Source organism: Protopterus annectens, chromosome 4.part1 (assembly GCF_019279795.1).
Source record: "Protopterus annectens isolate FY-2018-M chromosome 4.part1, PAN1.0, whole genome shotgun sequence".
NCBI classification, from domain to species: Eukaryota; Metazoa; Chordata; order Ceratodontiformes; family Protopteridae; genus Protopterus; species Protopterus annectens.
Genome location: NC_056734.1, coordinates 764249320 through 764273041, shown reverse-complemented (window position 1 = coordinate 764273041; position 23722 = coordinate 764249320). Strand labels below are relative to the sequence as shown.

Below are 23722 nucleotides of genomic sequence, written 5' to 3'. Positions count from 1 at the left end.
GGATTTTAGTAAGGTTCCTGTGTCCCTGCTTAATCATGGGGCATAGTTTGCTTTGGTTTTTATCTTCCTGAATGGTAGAAATGAATTTAGAACTGAGATGAACATGTTATTAAAGTAGTCTACCGCCTGGTCTAGGTGTAAGGTTCTTAGAGCCTCCCAGTTACATTGCTTTAGAATGTAGTTTAGTTCCTCAGGTTCAAATTACGGTCATCCCTGATTAGTCTGTAGATTATGGGCTTTGGAATATTGGTACATTTTCTTAGGAGGTAGGTGGGGAGATGGTCATTTAGTCCATCTGGTAAGCATCCAGTCTGATAGAGATGCCTGGGGCCATTCACTAATGTCCAATCAATAATGGTTTGTTTTGGATTTTTTTTTTGTCTATTCTGGTGGGGTCTTGAATTAGTTGGGTGAATCCATAGAGGTTGATTTGGTTTCTGGGGTTGCTAGAGTTGCAAGCTAGCCAGTCAGTATTTAGGTCACATAGTAAAATTGTTTCTTGAGGGGAATTATGATTAAGCCATTGAAAGATTTCTTCTATGTTTGGGGAGTTCTTTCCAGGAGGAATATAGCTACAGAAGATGTTAATTTTTTTTTCTCTTTATTTAGAGGTAGGGTAGAGCCTATGGTTTCAGCGTTTTGGAACGTTAGCAAAGGGGTTTGAAATGTCTGGAGGTTTATTGTATTTTTAAGAGAATAGCTACACCACCACCTTTCCTATTTGTTCTATCTAACCTTAAGATATTATATCCTGGTGGTAGAATGTCATCGCTGGGGATGTTTGGTTTTAGCCAGGACTCAGTAACAGTTAGTATGTCAGGGGAGTAGTGGGTAATAAAAGTATGTAGATCAGGGAGTTGTTGAAAATGCTTCTGGTGTTGATATTGATAATCAGTAGATCAGATTGAGCTTTTTTGGGGAGGGCAATGAGGGAAGGTCCTGGGTTTGGATGTATGTCACCATACATAATAGTCATACTCGCATAAATTCATCCATTAAACTTTATTCCACAGACCACAGCTTCTCAGTTCTTGCCCCTAAACTGAGGAAATCTATGTAACCTGATCTTTCTTACATCAGAGGCTACAAAACATTACAGACGTCATTTCAAACAATACTTAACTAAATGATATAAGTACACATGACAGAACACATACCGTGTCACCTAATTTCCATGGTTGCACTATTACATTCCTCTCAGAAAACCTTAACTGCATAACCTCCTACCCTGTCCAGTTTATAAACTCATGCCCACTACTTACCCATCTGCACTAGCTATTCCCTACAATATATCTAATATCTACTTCTCATTTTGTTAGCTGTCATATTGCAGCTGTTAGCATTTAACAATCTCTACTCTTTTCACTGAAAAAATTTCTCTCCATACTTGTATATACTGTGTCCATTAATTTGGCTGGACCACATTTACCTCATCTATTAACAACTGTGTTATGCAATGTATACTCCTAATCCTTTCAAATCACCTTATAAATATGTGTATCTTATGTCACTATACTGCATAATTTAGTAATGTATTTAATGTTACTTTACTGTTGCTATATGAATATAACTTGTGGTGAGCCTGCAAATCAATAAATAGCAACTAAAACTAATAAATCTGGTAAAGAAAGAAACACAACCTATATGTATGTAGTTTGGGTATATGATATATTATCTAAGCCACAGAATCAAGAAATAAACAGCACAGATTTATGAAGGTGTGAGGAGATTGAGGCTTCATAAATAAATGTAGATAACTGCATTTGCAATTACTGTTGAAGCTCAGTGTGTTTTAGCAACTCAATTTTTTTACATATGTAGTTACAGGAGCACAGAAGAGCTTTTTCACTTTGTTTTTTATGTTTTAGTACTCACTTTCGGAAAATACATTTTTTGTCCTCATCTTTATGTTGGGGGCAGTTTGGGGAAGTGCTAAAGGCACCAGCTGTCAGAGCTATGGTTCTCAGCTTAATATATTAAATATTGCATAAGTCAAAGAGTGAGCAATTTTTTTTATATATTAATTTTTAGAGGCTGAATGGCATTTCAGATTTAGGCAGTTGTCCAATGCCTTGAACTGAGAAAGTGCTAGATACACTGGAGAATACAAGAACTGTATCAAATGGGCTACAGCTGTAAAATATGACTCCCATTCGGTTTGACTGAACACAGTGTAAAACACTTATCAAAGACTTATAGGGTATTTAATGGACCCCTGTGGGGAGGGGAGTCAACTGCTACATAGCATGGTAGATCAAGCCAAATAAAGCATACTAAAGAGACTGTATCCCAACTGTATGTGACAGTGTTGAAGGTACATGATATGAATCACACTTTTGTATTGCTGTGCTACATTTTTTTTGTTTTGTTTTTGGATTTATTTTTGCATATTTAGTTTCTTGAAATGAATGAGAATAACAGAAAAAAACAGGATGATTCAAAGATGGCTGCCATTCTATAAGCACTGCAGTACTTCAGCTCTTCAAATACCTGAGAAAAAAATCAACCCTGTGGAGTTATACTTGGACTAATCATACTAATTGGCAGCATTTACTAATCTACCAGAAGTCATTTTTGTTTCTGAGAAAGAAAAATCGAAAAAAAATACTTGGTGATAGCAGGATTGGATCTGATTGTCAGGTTGACTCTGAACAGAGCACCGAACAAAGGACTGAGCTATCTCACTTTTGAAACTTTTCCTTGGGAAATAAATCTATTTGCAGAGTTTCGAAATGTCAAAAGAGGGCTAAAATATGGAAACTACAACTACCAAAACTAAGCTGTCAGCTTTGCAATCGCCGGAGAAAGAATCTATATTCAAGAGACAGAAAATAATTAAACAGCAAGAGACTGCAAAAACAGGGGTAACAACCAAACCTGATCAACAGGTCACAATGGAAGAAATCAAATCAGCATTGTTACCTATACAGGAAGCCTTAAAAGATCTAACATCTCAAACGCTTACATTTAGTGACACATGTAACCGGATTCTGGAAAGAATGGAAAAAGCAGAAACTAGAATAGCTGCAAATGAAGACAACATAATAATGCTCACTAAAAGAACAGAGTCTCATGGGGCAGACATTCAAACGATGCAAAACAAAATTCTGGACTTGGAAGCAAGATCCAGACGTAACAATATAATCATCAGAGGGATCCCAGAATCTATTCAATATAATGATCTGATCACTTCCATTACACAAATATTCGAAACACTGCTCAAGGACTCTGAGGGGGTTAAACAGATTGTCATAGAAAGGGCGCATAGAGCATACAGAGACTCTCAAGCTTCAAATATACCCAGACCTGTTTATGTTAAAATATTGAACTATCAAAACTTGAGCAAAATACTGTTAACCATTAAAAAATCTGGTGGATCTATAATGTGGCAAAGCAATAAAATTTCCATAGCACAGGATTTACCAACACAAATAAGACAATCTAGACAAATGCTGGCTCCATACTGTAAGTTTCTGATTGACAAAAATATTAGATTCCAAATTAAATATCCCAATATCTTAATTTTTACTGTGGATGGCATTAAATACTCTGTAAGCACAAAAAAAGAAGCAAGACCTACTTTTTTGAAGCTTTTCAAGGCTCTGCCATCTTCGGAAATGTGAACAGTCCATCTAGGCTTTCTTCAACACCAGCGAGAATGGGATTCTTCATTTACGATGATCCGAGGCTTTAAAATCTTTTGTCTGTTCTGTTTCTTGCAGCAGGCCTGGAAAATCATCTTCTTATCTTTTTATCTCGTAGTTCCAGTTTGAACACGAAGTTCCCACAAAGTTTTATGGCTGCAGCGAGTGCTAGTAACCCACGAGGCAACAGGAAGTGTATTGGAGGAAGCCGAGGGACCGTTTTCAGTGTTGTGCAGCCAGGAGGTCCGTTCGCGAATTGGGTCCCCCGTCGCGAGCGCGATGGAAAGGATTAAGACTGCCCCAATAGTTTTAACAGCTGGGAAGAAAGAAGAACTGCTGGAGAGGCAAAACGAAGCCTTTTGGACTTAATTATAGGGAAAAGGACTGTAAGATTTTGGGTGAAGTCAGAATGATACAGGTAAACGTTGTGTAAATGCATTGAATATCAGAGAAGAAGATTGTAATGTATAGTGGCAGAATAAGGTACTGTGGTTTTTATTTTTTTTTTTTCTCTTTTTGTCTCCCTTTTCTTTTATCTCTATCTTTTTTTCCTCTTAGATAGGTTGTATCATTTGCAACTGAAAAATGGTATAAATATGTTTAGAGTAATAGAATAAAACAATGTGCTGATAACAATAAAAGAACATAAAAGAAGATGTTTTTAAATGTGTAGATTAATGCACTTTCCTTCTTTCTTCTCCTTTCTGCTGTGCTCTCTTTCTGATTTTTAACACTTTTGTTCCTTTCACTCTTACATATGGTTACCACAAGTGAAAGTGCCATTATAGTTTTATTTTTAACTGCATTGGTTTTCAAATATTAACATGTTATTATGTAAGTTTGTATGGGAGGAACAAAGCAGATCAAAGTAGTTAGATCATTTAATCAAAAGTAGATGCAGGATGTTGGGAAATGTTAAATAACTGTGTGCTTTCTATGTCAACTAATATTTAATACTGTATTGAACAAGAAATCAAAATGTTGTATGCTATTGCTGAATATAAAGTTTGAGTGAAGTGAAGTACATTAGAATTTCACGGTACAATTAGTTTATTTGTTTATCAAAATATGTCCAGAGCTGTAGATACTCATGAGTAGTGTTTAGTAGGGAATGTCAGAATTAGGCTTTGTAGATGTAGAAGTAGTTGTTGTAGGTTTTTTGCATGGGGTTTTATTGTTAAATAATAGAATTAGTAGGTTAGCTACTCAGAGGGTTTATAGTAATGTGAAAAACCTATGTTCATCCTGGTCCAGAGGAATAGTGGATAGGCACTGGGTAGGGATGGGATGGCAGTTTCGCTTCCAAATAATTTATGATATGCCAACTTAGGTTAGTCTAAGGTTGCTTAAAAATATTAGATATCGATGTACATTTCTAAGAAGCTTTAAATGTGGATAATAGAATCTTGGAATGTCAAAAGACTCCAGAACATGAAAAAAAGAAAGCTGTTTTTTCATTTGTTTCTTAAATCATCAGCAGGTTGTATCTTATTACAAGAAACGCATATGACTAATGACCAGTGGGAGACAGTGAAAGATAAGAAATGGGTTAGGAAGATTGTGACAGCGGAAGGAACAGCGAATAGTGCAGGGGTGGCAATTATAATTAAGAATCACTTTCAGGGAGAAATTTTGGAGGTGAAAATGGATCAGGAGGGCAGATGGTGTTTGGTGCTTCTCACATCCAACGGTTATGATAAACCTATAGTACTCATGTGTGTATATGCCCCTAATGTTAATCAGCATCATTTTATAACTTCAATTTATTCCATTTTACAGTCATATAATAATTGCTATATAGTGATGGGAGGTGACTGGAACTCTTATCAAGATCCTAAATTAGACAAGTTGGGTGCTTCTAAAGCTTTTAATAAACAGGCAATGGTAGCATTGAAGGAATTGAAAATTGATTTCAAACTGTATGACCCTTTTAAACACATACACTTACAAGGAAAAGCAGAGAATTTTACTTTTTACTCAACCTTACATAAAATGTGGTCGAGAATTGACTTTTTTTTAATTTCAGAGGTATTGATCTCAGCCGACCCTAGTGTTTCTAATCAAGTCAGGCAACTCTCAGACCATTCTAAGATAACTCTAACTTTAAACAGCAAGAATATGAATACTAAGAGGCTTCGAGGGTATAATTGGTCCTTGAACCCATATTTATTAACCAAGGAGGATATATTAACGGAAGTCAAGGGGATACTTAAACAGTTACTATACAATATTTCCCAAAATAGACACCCAATAGATATAGAATGGGCTACAACTAAAACGCAGTTAAGAGGATCATTTATTCAAAAAGCTACATATTATAAAAAATTGCATAATAAGGCTCAACTGGATTTGGAAACCAAAATTCAATTATTGGACCAAGAACTGATGAGGAACTATAATGAACAGACAGAAACTGAGTTATTAAGATGTCAGAAAGAACTGTTTTTACTTCATAATAGAAAATTGACACTTTATGAACAAAGAAATTTAGTAAAATATGCAAATCATATTCAAACCCCCTCGAAAGCATTAGCCCGTATCATTAATCAGACACAATCAACACGATTAATTACTGAAATACACTATAACAATACTACATATACTGACAAGGCAGATATCATGAAGACTTTTGAAAAAATTTTTAATCAGATTTACGGCGAGCAGCAGGCACTCTTGCAAGATAAAGATAGGAAAGATTTCCTAAAGAAAATCACTTTCCCTAACATCGATAAGGACTTCCATAGAGATTTAATCAAACCGATTACAGTTGAGGAGGTGCTAGAGATAATCAAGAAACTAAAGCCTCACAAAGCCCCAGGGCCCGATGGTTTGACCTCGGAATTTTACAAATCTTTTAGTGAGATTCTGAGCAATGTACTGTCACAGACTTTCAATTATTTCATTCTAAATAGAATTAATGATCCTCATTTTAATGCCTCAAGGACAATTCTGATATTGAAGGAGAAAGGTGATTCCAAAAATCCAGATAATTACAGGCCCATATCACTTTTGAATATTGACATGAAAATCATGGCATCCATTCTGGCGAGTAGACTGAAAAAGGTAATAAATTTAATAATATCAGAGGAACAGGCGGGGTTTATGGATGGGAGACAGACCACGGACAATACCTTAATGCTTCATACCTTAATCTCTTATGCGAAATATAAAAACCTGAATTTGTATGCCCTAATAATTGATGCTCAGAAAGCATTCGATAGGGTTAATTTGGTTTATTTATTTGACATGTTACCATATTTTAATATACCTCAGGAGTTTATCTCAATGTTAAGGAAACTATACAATAATGTATACACAAATTTATCTATAAATCATGAATGCTCTAATAGGATACAAATCAAAAATGGTACCCGACAGGGCTGCCCATTATCTCCCATCTTATTTAATCTGTATTTAGAACCCTTATTTTTACACCTTAAGCAAAATGTCTTTTATAATTCTCCAGTACTTTATGGGATAAAGGTTAGGATGGCTGCCTTCGCAGATGATTTAAATATATATTGTACCACACCTGTTTCCGATACTGAAAAAATATTAGCTGCAATAGAAATCTTTGAGAGAATTTCCAACTACAAGCTAAATTTTAAAAAATCTAAAATATTCCCATTAAAGACACCCACACCTTTTTCAATGCTACCATTGATAGGACAAGTAATGATGGAAGAAAGGATAAAATATCTGGGGATTGCATTCTCCACTGAAAATAGGGATATTTTATAAACAATGTAAAGTCAACTGCAGATAAAATAACATTGGATCTAGAAAGATGGAGTAAGTTGAAGTTACCAATGATGGCAAGAGCAGCAATTATAAAAATGAATGTTCTTCCCAGAATGTTATATATCTTTAGAGCTGCACAACTCAGAATTATGAAAACATTCTTTAAACAGCTTCATATAGGATTGGGGAGATTTCTTTGGGAACCCAGGAAGACGAGAATATCATATGAAAAATTGATGGCTCCAAAAAATAAGGGGGGGCTGGAGCTACCGGATTTTGAAATTTACTATTTAGTGATTCAGGCTAACAGGATTTTAAGGACGTCTTACTTCGATAGTGATAGTAGAAAATAGACACCCAAATGGGTGCTCCTAACTTATAAGCATATAAGTGGAGTAGGAGTCAGTGTTAAAGCATTACCCTTTTTGAATAATCGAACACTGAGTAAATATAAGTTAATGGAGCACATCAAGAGCTATGTAATGGCAATTCAAACTCTTTTTGCTTCCTTAAACTTACTAAAATATATGATGGTCTTCCAACCATTTTATGGGAACCCAAACTTAACAATTGGTAGTCAACTGATAGATCTAAAGAAATTCCCCCTAATTAAGGATTTAACTGTACTCGATTTATATCCTTTTCTAGGAGTAGCAGTACATGATATTCTAAAAGAAATGAAACTTCCCATTTCCTATTTAATTATAGTAAGACAGCTAAAAGACTTGGTTATAAACTATTTTAATAACTTTGAAATGAAAGGGGAGGACTTAATCACTTCTCGTAATCTGTGGGAAGCGCTGTTACAGGACAGAAAATATATAACCACAGCACATAAATTGATAAAAGAGAGGAAGTACAATAATTATATTCTTTTATCGAATTACTGGAAGGAGAAATTGATATTGTCAGATGACAGTAAGATATTGGAGGCATTTAGTTTAACATTAAAGTTCGTATCCCTTCAAAAACTGGTATTTATGCAGCTGATGATATTTAACAATGCCTACTATACTCGTCTCACTCTTCACAAATTTGATGCGAAGAATTCACCCAAATGCCCACAATGCTTAGATCAGACAGCGGACTTGCTTCACATGTTCTGGAGTTGTAAGTGCATTTATAAATTGTGGAACTCACTAAAATTGCAGTTACAAAAAATGGGCTACCAAAACTCAACACTCTCTTGGGAGTTTATGATTCTTCATATTCCCCCGGAGAATTTAGTTAAATCAAAAAGGATTGTTATTATGAATATTTGCTTATTAATGAAATTATATATAGCCTCAAATTGGTTGAACCCAGCCCAGACATCATGGGAAAATTTCAGATTGTTGGCAATAAAACACATTTTAGCGCATAAATTGTTAATTAGTGATCACAAGAAAAATATAAACAATATAAAAATATGGGAGCAAATTTTCAACATTGTGTTGGCTTAGAGGTTCATATCCACTTTCTCTCTGGACCTATAGTACAGTGTAAAATCAATCTTAGATTAGACAGAGGATGTAGAGATAATACAGATTGTTGGCTTTGATTTGTTAATGTTTTTTTCTTTTGCTTTTTAGTGCTGTATCTATTGTCAATACATGAGGTTGACATATAATGTGAAGTTAACCAATGGAAGCATTTTGTATATATTGTACATAGTGTGTGCATTTGTAATATGGTTGTGAAAAACAATAAAAAATGATTATTGAAAAAAAAAAAGAGAATAACAGAAAAAAACAAAATCATTATTATTTATAAGTCTTTCCACAGTTCTTGTTCCATGAGGTTTTCTTCTTACTTCCTGATGAGTATATCAGTTTTGATCTCAACACTAGCCAAAACAAGAAAAAAAAGGACATACAACTACCAGTCATAATGTTTCAGTCATCTTAGCAACCAGAGAGGGTGCTTCCTGTATCTCAGGGTAGCAGCTTAAGTGTTTTATTTATTTATTAATTTGTTTATACATTTGTTAACCAGGTAAGTACACTGTTCTGAGGATGATTTTTTTAGGCATGACCCTACCTAACAGACATTCACAAGTAGAGAAATAATAGCAGGAAGTAAATGAAAAATTTGCACAAATTAACATTACAAAATAGACATTCATGAATATAGAAATGAATGCAGGTATACATTAAGGAAACAAAAAAGGGGTCTATATTAGTTCACCGAATGCTTAAAAAAGCGAACAGTGATTGATCAAACTTATGTAAGCGAAAGCTTAAAATATCAAAGCAACAGAAACCCAAATTTTTTCCTAGGGAAAGAATTTGGTTGTCCATTTCTGTTGCTTTGGTATTTTCAGTGCTGTGGTGGAAAGTTACGGGTCGGATTCAGGTAAGTGTGCGATTGGGTGGATGTGAGTGTTAGGGCATGTTAGGTGGGTTAGGGCGCAGGTCAGGTATGTGTGCGATTGTGTGGACGTGAGGGTTAGGGCGGGTTAGGTGAGTTAGGGAGCGGGAGAGGTGAGTGCGCGATAGAGACGGACCTTAGGGTTAGGGTTTGGGTTAAGGTAAGTGGATAGTTAGTGGTGTGTGTATAGCTTAGTGTAGGGTTAGGTGTCAGATTTTAGGTGTATGTGTGTGGATTGCTATTTGTTTGGTGTGCTTGTGTTGTGTGTATGTGTTTTGGAACAGCGATTTTTTTCCCTAGGAAAAAAATCACTGTCCTGACAGTTCGAGATTGTAAGCTTTCACTTACATAAGTTTGATCAATCACCATTCGCTTTTTTAAGTGTTCGGTGATCTAATATAGACCCACAAAAAAGTCATTATATAACTTAAATCTATGCACAAGTGAAACGCATTCAAGTCAACTTGAAAGACAAATTAATGAATGAGGGCTGTGCAAGAGATCTAGAAAACAGATTTTCTTTATGATTACGTAGTACAAGTATACAAGTATACAACGCAGTGGTGGTGCTGCGGTAGTGTTGTCACCTCACAGTAAGATGCTGTCCGATTCGATTCTCAGCTAGAGCGTCTTCTGCGTGGAGACATGCGTGAATGGGTGCACCTTCGTTGAAGGTTGTGCATCAGGGCTGGTAACTCGGCACGTAAAAATCAACTACCAATCATTAGCGGACCGGAGTTCCGCTGTGGCGATCCCTAACCGGGAAAAGCCGAAAGACACAAACAAATAAAAACATAGTACAAGTATGTAGAATGAAAGGGCATTGGTGGTTGGGTAGGAAAGGACAACATTGGGGATAGAATAGCAAACAAAATGGAGGGAAAAAGAAAAGTGGAAGAGGAGGAGTAAAATGAAAAGGTGGTGAGAAGTGTGGAAAGAGAGAGTGGAATGAGCATTATCTGTAGCTTTCAGTCATAAGAATATCATTAAAAGGTAGTTGCAGAAGTGCAAGGTATTTTGGTGAGGTTGTTTAGCAAGGAATGTGTGAGTTTTGCTTGAGATGTTTTATAAGGTGTCTTCTAAAGCTTGGAAAATTATGTTCACTTCTGGTGTTTGCTGGGACTGACTTCCAAGATGTAGGTACATTTCAGGCTTCAGGGATACTTTCACAACTTCACCTATCAGTGATGTCCTACAAGCTTTACTTGTAGTTCCCTCAAGACTCTTCTCCAAAATCCCTTCTGCACTCATTACTTAACAATCCACATCTCAAACAGATGTGGCCCTGATATAGTTCTCAATGTGGGTGATATATTTTAGTTGCCATGGAGATTTGCCTGCATGCTCCAGATTGCCTGTCTGTTTCAGACTCTTGGAAACACACTCCACTGCAATACATAATGTTTTCCCCAGGCTCAACAATTCTTACAGTGGTAACTATGTCACGGTATAGATTAGTATATGTGTGCGTGTGTGCGTGCGTGTATGTGTGTGTGTCTGTGAGAGTATACCTCTGTGTGTGCTTACAGGCAAACACTCAATACAAACGTACACACACACACACACACACACACACACACACACACACACACACACACACACACACACACACACACACACGCACACACGCACACACACACACACACACACACACACACACACACACACACACACACACACACACACACACACACACACACACACACACACACACACTCACACATACCTAGTATCGGCAAACACATGCAAACACTCATACATTACACAGGAACTTCATCTGGAGTTAATCTATACTAGGTATTAGGGTGTAGCCAGACAACTATATGACACCGCCACCTTAAGAAAGACAGACAACCTACATAGGTTCATAGGTTCATAGGTTCATACTAGGCTATCTGCCCAAAGGCATTTATAAGCCTAGCCCATAGTTATGTGGCTTTCGCCACCCCTTTAGTTTGAATAAAAACTATGCCTATCATTTTGCTGTGCCTCTGTCAAGCAGTGACACTGAAGTAATCCCTGGGGTATATCTGCGATCTCCCATCCATTGGTCAAGATTCCTCTTGAACAAGGCCAGTGAGGTGCTCTGCCTCACATGTACCGGGATTTTGTTCCACAACATAGGGAGTCTCTGGGTGATGAATCTGTCCCTCCAGCACGTTCTATTTATAACCGTGTCAAGGTTTAAGTCTCCCGCCCTTGTGATTCTGAGGGATCTAGATTTTTTGAGGTGAAGCATATTCATCAAATCTGGGTTTGACATGGCCTTATATGTCAGGCAGAGGTCACCTCTGAGCAAGCGGTATGAGACTGAATAGAGCTGGAGTTCTTTCAGTCGGGCAGCATAAGACATATTTTTGAGACCCTTTATCCTTTTGGTGTGGAACTTTTGGGGCCTTTCAAGCTGCAGCAGGTGTCTGGTCAGATACATTCGAACGGGCATTGTACTCAATCATAGGTCTAATGAGTGATGAGTACAGGGGACGATGACCTCCCTTGATCTAGATGTGAATCCCTTCATGATCAGGTCGGATATAGAAGGTTTTCCTAACTACTTTAGCAACATGAATGTCAAACGAAGGCTACTGTCAACCTGGGTCCCCAGATCCCTGATGACTTTTTCTGTGCTCAGTGGATTGCCACCTATATGGTAGCTAGGGTAACCTTGTTTTTCCCGAAGGGTATGACTATGCATTTTTGGCATTTAACTTCAGGCCATGGCTCTGGCACCAGTTATCCATTTCTGTGAGGCCCTTCTGGAGGATATCTGTGTCAGATGTGTTTTCGACTATGGCGCCCAGTTTGCAGTCATCTGCAAACTTTGTCAGCCATAACCCTCCTGTGTTTGCTTGTACTTCAGAAAAGTAGATGCCGAACAAGAGTGGACCCAGGACTGAGCCCTGTGGGACACCACTTGTGACAGGCTTTGAGTCTGACATGGCTCCAGCAACTCTGACCCTGTGGGTTCTGTCACTTAGCCAGTTTGCAACCCATCTTGTGATGTATGGGTTTACATTCAAGCTGATGAGTTTTTCAATGATACCTGAGTGGGGTATTGTGTCGAAGGCCTTTGCCAGGTCGAGGTAGGCTGTATGGACTACCTTTCCCTCATCAATGGCCTTGGTGACTGTCTCGAAAAAGTCAACCAAGTTTAAGAGGCAGGATCTGCCTTTGACAAAGCCAACTGGGTTGGATCCAAAGTCTGCAAGTTCCCTATGTCTTTATTTATGAGTTCCATTATGATCCTCTCCATGGCTTTGCAGATAAGGCTTGTCAAGCTAATGGGGTGGTAATTTCCAGGGTCTGTGGAGGCACCGCCCTTATGAAGTGGGACCACAGTCGCCGTGCGCCACTCCTTGGGTACGTATCCTGAGGTGAGGCTAAGATTAAACAGCTATCCTAACTGTGGGTTTAATTCCTCATTGAGTTCGTGAAGCACACAGCCGGGGACACCATCCGGTCCCATGGATGCTGTGTTTTTTGCCTTAGTGAGGGCAGTTCTCACCTGGGCGTTGGAGATGTTTGGGGGCTACAACCCGCTGGAACAGATATCTCGCCTTTTGGGGGAGGGAGAAGTTTGCACTGAACCTGTCAGCCAGTATGTTGGCAATGTGTGTAGGTTCAGTAATTTTCACATCATTTTGAACTAATTTTGAGCATATCTGGGAGTTTCCTCCTAGGTTTCTAACATAGCTAAAGAAGGCCTTATGATTGTCTTTAGAGTCCTTGGCGATTTGTCTCTCAAAATTTGCCTTGGATGATTTTATGAGAGCTCTTAGTTTTTTACTTATAATGATCAAAGGTGTCTTACCTTTCAAGGATTTTGCTCTATCTTGTAATAGCTTCCTCCTTTTGTTGTAGAGCTTGTTTATGGCTGGGGTCCACCAGACTGGACGCTTGCCTTTGGTACAGAGAGTCTTAGTTTTGTTTGGGATTGCCTGATCCATGCAGTCCTGTAGGTTCTGGTAGAAGGCATTTGTAAGTGATTCAGTGGTTTGAGTAATGTTTACCACTGGCTCAGGGGCCTTAAAGGAGACCACACTAGTTTTTAGAAGTGTGAAATCGGCTTTTGAGAAGTTTTTCACTGTGGTCTTTTTTGTTTCAGGTGGGCCGGGCATCAGGACCTCCAGCGAGATTAGTTTATGATCTGATCTCACCAGTGAGGGGTATACTTCGGTGTTGAACATTTTGATCCCATGTTCGTGATGATGAGATCAAGTATGTTTTCTCCTCTTGTGGGGATGGTGACTAGTTGTTCCATGGCATTTGAGTTTATGAACTCCAGGAATCTTTGGGTTAGAGTGTTTGGGCTTGAGTAGTGTTCCCAGTCTATATTAGGGTAGTTGAAGTCACCTAGTATGATGGTGTTTGGAGATACATTTATCCCTCCAATGTTTTCAGGAAGGCCATGTGAGGTTCCTGAGTTTGAGAGGGTGGCCTGTAACATGCTACAAATTGCAGAGCAGTCTTGCCTATGGTTAATTGCACCTGGATGGTCTCCGATGCATCGTGCGTTGCCACCAACCTTGAGGTGTGGGTGTCCTTTATGAATATGGACACCCCTCCTTTCTTGGTGTTGTCCGGATTTTGGGGCGGAACGCATGATATGAGGTGAAACCTGTTAGTGCTGGGGTGCTCTCAGGAGCCTTGAACCAGGTTTCTGTCACAGCACAGACATCGATGTTCTCCATATTGAGAAGGGCCTCGAGTGCGTGCATCTTGAGATTGAGACTTCTGGCATTGAGCAGCATTACCCTTAGTTTTTTTCCTTTTTGGTGTTCTAGGGTGGTAGGTTTAGAATTTGAGCCTTGCCTAAAAAAGGCACTATGGGGTGGCAAGAGCCTTTGCCAATATCCGGAAGCCCAGGGTGACAGGTACAAGCCGTCCCTTGCGAAGTAGCGTGGCTTGTCCAGCATGTCATCCCAGGCAGACAGACATTGTATCCCCTTTGAATGACACCAGAATTTAAGCCAATTATTAAAGCTGATCATCTTATCACTGTATTGTGGCATCATTCTAGGTGAAGGTAGGATACTGCTCAAGGTCAGGGTCATACCTGCCTGGGCTACATAATCAGAGAGCTCCTCGATGTCCCTTTTCATGTAGTCCAAGGAGGTACGTCTCAGGTCGTTGACACCAGCATGGACAATGACTGAGTCGTACTTGTACCTGCTGTTGAGAGACCTGAGTGCTTGCGTTATGTGGCAGATTCTAGCGCCCAACAGGCAGCTTACTGTGACCTTCTCCTTACTCAGTCTGGTGAGCGGGACGTCAGTGTGTCTGACTATGGAATCACCAATGACAAGTGTATCTGGCATTTTGTTTGGCCTTAAGGGCTGTGACTGTTTGACACTCTGACTGTGTGGTCTGTGTGTTGCATGTGTTGGGTCGTGAGGTGGTAGATGTTTGGGTGTCTGCTTTGGTGGCCTCTGCTGTTTTGGTAAATTTTTGATCAGAGCCTCCGAGTATGTCTTTGTGTGAGTATGTGTATGATTTGAAGTTGTGATGGTACCATGTGTGACTGGGTATGTATTGTGTGTGGTTACCTTCTCCTCCTGTCTGGTCTTGCCAGTCCTATGTTGAGAGAGCTCAGCCTCCAGTTTGGCCGTATAGTTGCATCTCTCGCATGTATTTGTGTTTTGTGGGAGAAGGAGAGGATTGTTCAGTGTAGATGAGGCAATTGTAACATTGCCTCAATATTCCCAGGTTCACCAGTTGAGCTGGAGAGGACACTAGCAACTGATCCCTCGACATACTAGAAGTAGTAGATAAAGAGACTTTCAAAGGACTCCTGGGGAAGTGGGTTTTAGGCTGGTGGGGTACTATCTATAATAAGAGTGCTTTATCAAGGTGCAAGTACTGTAGGAGTAAGTGCTAGGCTTTACAGATAGAGAATAGTCTACTTGGGAATCAAGTAGAGATTAACTTTTCAGTTATAGGATATGCTGGTTAGATCAGCAGTACAGCTCGAGGAAGGTAGTTCTAACGGAAAATTTGAAGAGTGGAATTTAGATGGCCCGAATAGTTTAACCTTGTTTAACCGCCGCTGCTCTTGTGTGCAACAGTGGCAACTCCACGCTAAATCGCGCTAACGTGCGTTTAGCGTGTTTTATAGCAGGGGGCTGAAGGGAGTTAGGAATTGGCCCAAAACAACCAATGGACTACTAGTTTCTGGCTGAAACTTCACCAAATCGGACAAAAAGGCCGCTCAGTGCTTCCCATTCCCACTGGTAAGCAAAGAAACTTCCCTCCTTCCTAATAAGGCAATGGATCAGTAACAGGAACTAAAAACAAAGCCCAGGGATCAGCAACTCTGAAACTGGACTACTCTAGTTCAGTAAGGTGGGAAAACAAGAGATTTTTTTGTTTTTTTACAGAGACAAGATAAAAAACAGACAGTAAATGCTATAAATGCTGTAAATCGGCTAGCGCACTTTAATGTGTAGCCTACAGAAACAATTTGCAACAATTAGTAACTTAAAGTGCAATAAACAGTGTAAAATGCAGAAATCACTTGAAGTAGCAGTAAAACAGGCGAAATGCAGTCGCTAGCTTAATAACAGTGGGAAAGCCACAAAAAATACTTATATCTGGTAGAAAGTCACTCTTTTAGCTCTCTGCTGCTTGGATCACTCTGCAGGCCACCACGAGGATCTGTGCTGAGTTGGTACAAGCTGGAAAACGCACGTTTAGCGTGTTTTATAGCAGGGGGCTGAAAGGAGCTAGGAATTGGCCCAAAACGACAAATGGACTACTAGTTTCTGGCTGAAACTTCACCAAATCGGACAAAAAGGCTGCTCAGTGCTTCCCACTCCCACTGGTAAGCAAAGAAACTTCCCTCCTTCCTAATAAGGCAATGGATCAGTAACAGGAACTAAAAACAAAGCCCAGGGATCAGCAACTCTGAAACTGGACTACTCTAGTTCAGTAAGGTGGGAAAACAAGAGATTTTTTTGTTTTTTTACAGAGACAAGGAAAAAACAGACAGTAAATGCTATAAATGCTGTAAATCGGCTAGTGCACTTTAGTGTGTAGCCTACAGAAACAATTTGCAACAATTAGTAACTTAAAGTGCAATAAACAGTGTAAAATGCAGAAATCACTTAAAGTAGCAGTAAAACAGGCGAAATGCAGTCGCTAGCTTAATAACAGTGGGAAAGCCACAAAAATACTTATATCTGGTAGAAAGTCACTCTTTTAGCTCTCTGCTGCTTGGATCACTCTGCAGGCCACCACGAGGATCTGTGCTGAGTTGGTACAAGCTGGAAAACGCATTTAGCGTGCTTTATAGCAGGGCGCTGAAAGGACCTAGGAATTGGCCCAAACGACCAATGGACTACTAGTTTCTGGCTGAAACTTCACCAAATCGGACAAAAAGGCTGCTCAGTGCTTCCCACTCCCACTGGTAAGAAAAGAAACTTCCCTCCTTCCTAATAAGGCAATGGATCAGTAACAGGAACTAAAAACAAAGCCCAGGGATCAGCAACTCTGAAACTGGACTACTCTAGTTCAGTAAGGCGGGAAAACAAGAGATTTTTTTTTTTTTTTTTTGTTTTTTTACAGAGACAAGGAAAAAAACAGACAGTAAATGCTATAAATGCTGTAAATCATGTAGTGCACTTTAGTGTGTAGCCTACAGAAACAATTTGCAACAATTAGTAACTTAAAGTGCAATAAACAGTATAAAATGCAGAAATCACTTAAAGTAGCAGTAAAACAGGCGAAATGCAGTCGCTAGCTTAATAACAGTGGGAAAGCCACAAAAAATACTTATATCTGGTAGAAAGTCACTCTTTTAGCTCTCTGCTGCTTGGATCACTCTGCAGGCCACCCCGAGGATATGTGCTGAGTTGGTACAAGCTGGAAAATGCGCGTTTAGCGTGTTTTATAGCAGGGGGCTGAAAGGAGCTAGGAATTGGCCCAAAACGACCAATGGACTACTAGTTTCTGGCTGAAACTTCACCAAATCGGACAAAAAGGCTGCTCAGTGCTTCCCACTCCCACTGGTAAGCAAAGAAACTTCCCTCCTTCCTAATAAGGCAATAGATCAGTAACAGGAACTAAAAACAAAGGCCAGGGATCAGCAACTCTGAAACTGGACTACTCTAGTTCAGTAAGGCGGGAAAACAAGAGATTTTTTTTTTTTGTTTTTTTACAGAGACAAGGAAAAAAACAGACAGTAAATGCTATAAATGCTGTAAATCATGTAGTGCACTTTAGTGTGTAGCCTACAGAAACAATTTGCAACAATTAGTAACTTAAAGTGCAATAAACAGTATAAAATGCAGAAATCACTTAAAGTAGCAGTAAAACAGGCGAAATGCAGTCGCTAGCTTAATAACAGTGGGAAAGCCACAAAAAATACTTATATCTGGTAGAAAGTCACTCTTTTAGCTCTCTGCTGCTTGGATCACTCTGCAGGCCACCCCGAGGATATGTGCTGAGTTGGTACAAGCTGGAAAATGCGCGTTTAGCGTGTTTTATAGCAGGGGGCTGAAAGGAGCTAGGAATTGACCCAAAACGACCAATGGACTACTATTTACTGGCTGAAACTTCACCAAATCGGACAAAAAGGCTGCTCAGTGCTTCCCACTCCCACTGGTAAGCCAAGAAACTTCCCTCCTTCCTAATAAGGCAATAGATCAGTAACAGGAACTAAAAACAAAGCCCAGGGATCAGCAACTCTGAAACTGGACTACTCTAGTTCAGTAAGGCGGGAAAACAAGAGATTTTTTTTTTTTACAGAGACAAGGAAAAAACAGACAGTAAATGCTATAAATGCTGTAAATCGGCTAAGCACTTTAGTGTGTAGCCTACAGAAACAATTTGCAACAATTAGTAACTTAAAGTGCAATAAACAGTGTAAAATGCAGAAATCACTTAAAGTAGCAGTAAAACAGGCAAAATGCAGTCGCTAGCTTAATAACATTGGGAAAGCCACAAAAAAACTTATATCTGGTAGAAAGTCACTCTTTTAGCTCTCTGCTGCTTGGATCACTCTGCAGGCCACCACAAGGATCTGTGCTGAGTTGGTACAAGCTGGAAAACGTGCGTTTAGCGTGTTTTATAGCAGGGGGCTGAAAGGAGCTAGGAATTGGCCCAAAACGACCAATGGACTACTAGTTTCTGGCTGAAACTTCACCAAATCGGACAAAAAGGCCGCTCAGTGCTTCCCACTCCCACTGGTAAGCAAAGAAACTTCCCTCCTTCCTAATAAGGCAATGGATCAGTAACAGGAACTAAAAACAAAGCCCAGGGATCAGCAACTCTGATACTGGACTACTCTAGTTCAGTAAGGCGGGAAAACAAGAGATTTTTTTTTTTTTTTTTTTTTGTTTTTTTACAGAGACAAGGAAAAAACAGACAGTAAATGCTATAAATGCTGTAAATCGGCTAGCGCACTTTAGTGTGTAGCCTACAGAAACAATTTGCAACAATTAGTAACTCAAAGTGCAATAAACAGTGTAAAATGCAGAAATCACTTAAAGTAGCAGTAAAACAGGCGAAATGCAGTCGCTAGCTTAATAACAGTGGGAAAGCCACAAAAAATACTTATATCTGGTAGAAAGTCACTCTTTTAGCTGTCTGCTGCTTGGATCACTCTGCAGGCCACCACGAGGATCTGTGCTGAGTTGGTGCAAGCTGGAAAACGCGCGTTTAGTGTGTTTTATAGCAGGGGGCTGAAAGGAGCTAGGAATTGGCCCAAAACGACCAATGGACTACTAGTTTCTGGCTGAAACTTCACCAAATCGGACAAAAAGGCTGCTCAGTGCTTCCCACTCCCACTGGTAAGCAAAGAAACTTCCCTCCTTCCTAATAAGGCAATGGATCAGTAACAGGAACTAAAAACAAAGCCCAGGGATCAGCAACTCTGAAACTGGACTACTCTAGTTCAGTAAGGCAGGAAAACAAGAGATTTTTTTTTTTTTTTACAGAGACAAGGAAAAAAACAGACAGTAAATGCTATAAAAACAATTCACATGCAGTGCAAGCTGGCACACTTGAGTATGTAGCAATATTAGTCCACACACAGTATGAAAAAAATGTAATTAAATTAAAAAGGACTAAAAGCAAGTGCAGAAAGGGTTTATTAGATAGAATGTGGTAAAGAGATGGGACTGGGGGAGTATCCTAGATCAAATCTACAGTGGGGCGGGCACTGCAAAAGCCACCAAATTTAAACTACAACCAAGAATAGGGTGGAGAAGACAGTATCAACAGAGCTAGATCTGAGGAATCAGTCCAAATGATAAAACCACAATAAAATGCCGGAAATATACTTAAATCAGCTTATGTCCAGTTGATGTATGCAGACAAATCTCAGTAGCAAGCAACTCTATTTAAAATGATTACAAGAGATGTAACCAACACAGGTTTTAATGTTATCAGAAACCCCCCAAGCTAATTATGTCATTAGCTCATGCCCTGTCAAATAAGCCTGTATTACCACCATTGTAGGTTCTGCAATGGAAAAAACATGACTGCACCAATGGGATACATTTTCATCTCTGCTCTACATTTACTGTTATTTACTTCCATAGCACTCTGTATACAGCCAAAATAAATACTTTCCATATGACACTGACATGAATGCTTCGACTAAACAATGATTCTGTGATAACTATACTCAAACATTTAAAATTAAAATATGGAGTTATGACTAAGCATATCTTAATATTAAAGTAAAGCAATGTGCATATGTGTGCGTGCATGTTTGTGTGTGTGTGTGTGTGTTGTATAATAGATAACATATTATTAAAATCACAGTAACAAAAGATCTGTGATAATAAACACATATCATATTGCTTACCTGCCAGGGTTGGAGGCTTGTAACACATTTACTAAACCCCATCAGGAGAGAGCCTGTGTCATTTCTACAATCACATAACCTGTGAAGTGCATGAGCAATAAAGTAGACTGCTTTATAAATATTATAAGAAACGCGGAGCTGTGAAACATCTGAATACACATTAACAGTTTCTTCCAGACTCTCCAGACCAGTACATTTTCTCCTTAAACTTGATATATTTTGCATGGTTATATTTTCATTCACTCTTAATGTACAGTTAAATACTTCTTCCCACAACTCATCTATGAATGGATGAGTAAAATGCTGAGATGGATGTAGACTACAAAGAAAATCTCTGAGTCCCTTAATTTCGGCTCTCTGAATAGCAAAGCCAAGGCTTCCAATTAAGATGCCTTGGAAACCAGAATTCCACAGGAATGTAGATGTTGCCCAAGCCTCACTTGCAATCCACTGCATGTGTTTTATATCCTCGTGTTTCATTGCTCGTAGTAAAGGAGCCAGTCCACTCTCCCCAGCAAAAGCAAGGATAACTGAGGCAGAAGATTTCTTAATAGTATTTACTATCTGAAGAATTTTCTCTGCACTGTCAGTGACAGGTAAAAATTCCGTAAAAGCCACACAGATACCCAAGTTTATAATTTCTTCAAGAAATAACTGAATTGCAAACTGCCCATAGTCATTGTCAAATCCAAGTACTCCTATCCACGTCCACTGGAATTTTTTAACAAGATTAACTATAGCTATGACCTGAAATTTATCACTGGGCATTGTTCTGAAAAATGTTGGAAACTGATTTCTGTCACTTAGACATGCACATGATGCAAAGTAGCTGACCTGTAAATTACATATTTATACTATATTTTAGATACTGTGTTTGAAACTTGACATGAAAAGAGCTTATTATTTAATTTTAGGCTATAGTGTGTTTGCATAAATGTACTATATAAGCAGACATTATGGAAGTGCCTGTAAACATTCAAAAACAAGATGGCAAAAATGAGTGACTCAGATCCTGAATATTACACTTACAACAGGTACATGAAAGATGCCGAGAGTTCTTGAAATAACAGAAGAAGCAGATGAACTGGCATCACCAATCACAGAAGAAGCAGGAGCGAATCCAGCTGTTGCAACCCCACTGGTGTCTTGTAACGCACACAGCAGAATGAGAGCATCTCTCAGTGCCTCACTTGGAATATCACAAGTGTCAAAGATCCTATAACCAGCGGTAATGTTTGGAAGCAGAAGACGGCTTTGGTTTATCTCATTAACTGCAAAGATCATTGTCTGCACCCAACGATATGATCTGGGACTAAAACTGCATCAAAAAAAATATAATAGTTTAATAGTTTATGTAAAACTAGTGATTTTTGCCACCAAACTTTCAGAATTCAGTCTTAATTCCCAAATTACTGTCTGCTTAGTAATGTCAGTGAAGCAATGCTCTGTTATAGCATTTCACATTTTCTAAACTTGACAGAGAAGTTGATTTAGGTTTTGTTTCCTACACTACTGAAAATAAATTACGTTTTATGGAAGCAGCAGAGAATATGACAACATTCTTAAATAGATGCCTTGTTTTCATTCTCTCTCCCTCTCCCTCTCTCTCTGCCTCTAACTTCTTCTCTCTGTCCACCTTCCTCTTCATTGTCTCACTTTTTCTTCCATATTTTGTTATGTTACAATGTCTGTCGGTCTGCCTGTCTCCCTTTTTCTATACCTTTGATATCTGTCTTCTTTATTATTGCTCCACCTCAATGAAGAAAACTAGGAAGACATTTAGATATACAACAAAAGGTCATTTCCTTGGTAATCGATACTACTAATAAACACTGGAGAGAATTTGTTTTACAAGTAAATATAATGCAACAGGTATCTATGTGTGTTAATGTAGCGCTGACAAATACATGGCCTTAGAATTACATGCTGTATTTGCCAAGTTATCCAACTACATTTAAATCATCTGTGAATACATAGTAAAGTTTATTATTCTCATTTTACAAACACAAGACAAGCAAACACAAAATGACATGTAATCCAGAATATTTCTCAAATGGCAATGTTTATCTTAAAAAGTACACAGCATGACTACGATAACGGAAAAAAAATCTGGCATCATATTTATAAATATTTGCACACCAAATGCCCAAGTCAGTAATGTAACCTAAAGTATTATAGTCTGTGCTTACTTGGTGCATTTGAAAGGTTCTGGCTTTCTTGTGAATGATGGATACTGAAATGAAACCCCAAAATGAACAGGAAACAGACCCCCTATTACTATGTCCCCATTTTCAAAGAGGCTTGCTGTCGCAGAATTTAAATTTTGAAGCTTCACTTTCTTTCCTTCTAAATTGCAAGTATAACATTTTAAAAAACTTGGAAAAATCATCCATATCAAATGTAAATAGAACTTCCTCATTCTGCTTTTAGCTAAAAAAGATACTTCATGCAATAACAATATACTTTGACAGAACTGATTAGGTTTTGTCCAAAAACTGATACTGGTAACAGGACTGAAATACAGGTATTTATTTAGTACTCTGATCCCAGGCTTTATTTTCTAGTGAGAAATAAGAAGCACCTTGGGGCAAACTAAATCTAGCAGAAAATAAACAATTTAAAAAATCATTGAAGCAGAAGGGCAGCAGATTTAACAGTACAAAATCAAAGATGCGTGTGCATTATTGTGCATCACCCTTTGCAGAGCTAAAAACAAGCAACAGAAAGTCCACCTGTTCCTTTGTACCAGGCTAGTGCAGGTTTGAAGTGACTCTTCTAAGTTCTATTTTGCAGGAACTGGAATCATTGGAGTATTTAATGTTATGCCTTTCAGTCAATAAGAATATGCCACTTCTTCTGGGGGATGGCATATCTCATTTCTTAGATAGAATTGCATGTTAATTCTGAAGAAGTCAATGAACTGCATAACCAGTTTCCTTACTTGAGCTGGCATCTGTCCAGCAACAAAACAGATGTACCCAGACATAAGAAGCAGATTAGTAACTACTAGTTACTGTTTGCCCCACCCCGAGTCCCTGTACTGCTGTTGGTGCTGTTATGACACTTAGAGCAATTGTTGGTGTCTAGTACTTTCCCCATCCCCATCCCCAGTTCCTGTACTGCTGTCGGTACCATTATGGCACTTCTGGTTAGAGTAGTCTTTGTGTTCAGTGCCTCC

General features: G+C 38.8%; 1 protein-coding gene across 1 annotated transcript in view; it reads right to left on the bottom strand.

Annotated features, from left to right (window-relative positions):
* Positions 1 to 21828, bottom strand: part of LOC122801411 (extracellular calcium-sensing receptor-like) — a 140107-nt gene extending 118279 nt beyond the window's left edge. The window contains exons 1-2 of the mRNA XM_044070926.1: positions 21574 to 21828; positions 20545 to 21378 (exon numbers count right to left, since the gene is read on the bottom strand). Coding sequence (XP_043926861.1) covers positions 20545 to 21378; positions 21574 to 21828 — 1089 coding nt within the window. The remainder of the gene's footprint in view (positions 1 to 20544; positions 21379 to 21573) is intronic.
* Between the last annotated feature and the right edge of the window lie 1894 nt (positions 21829 to 23722).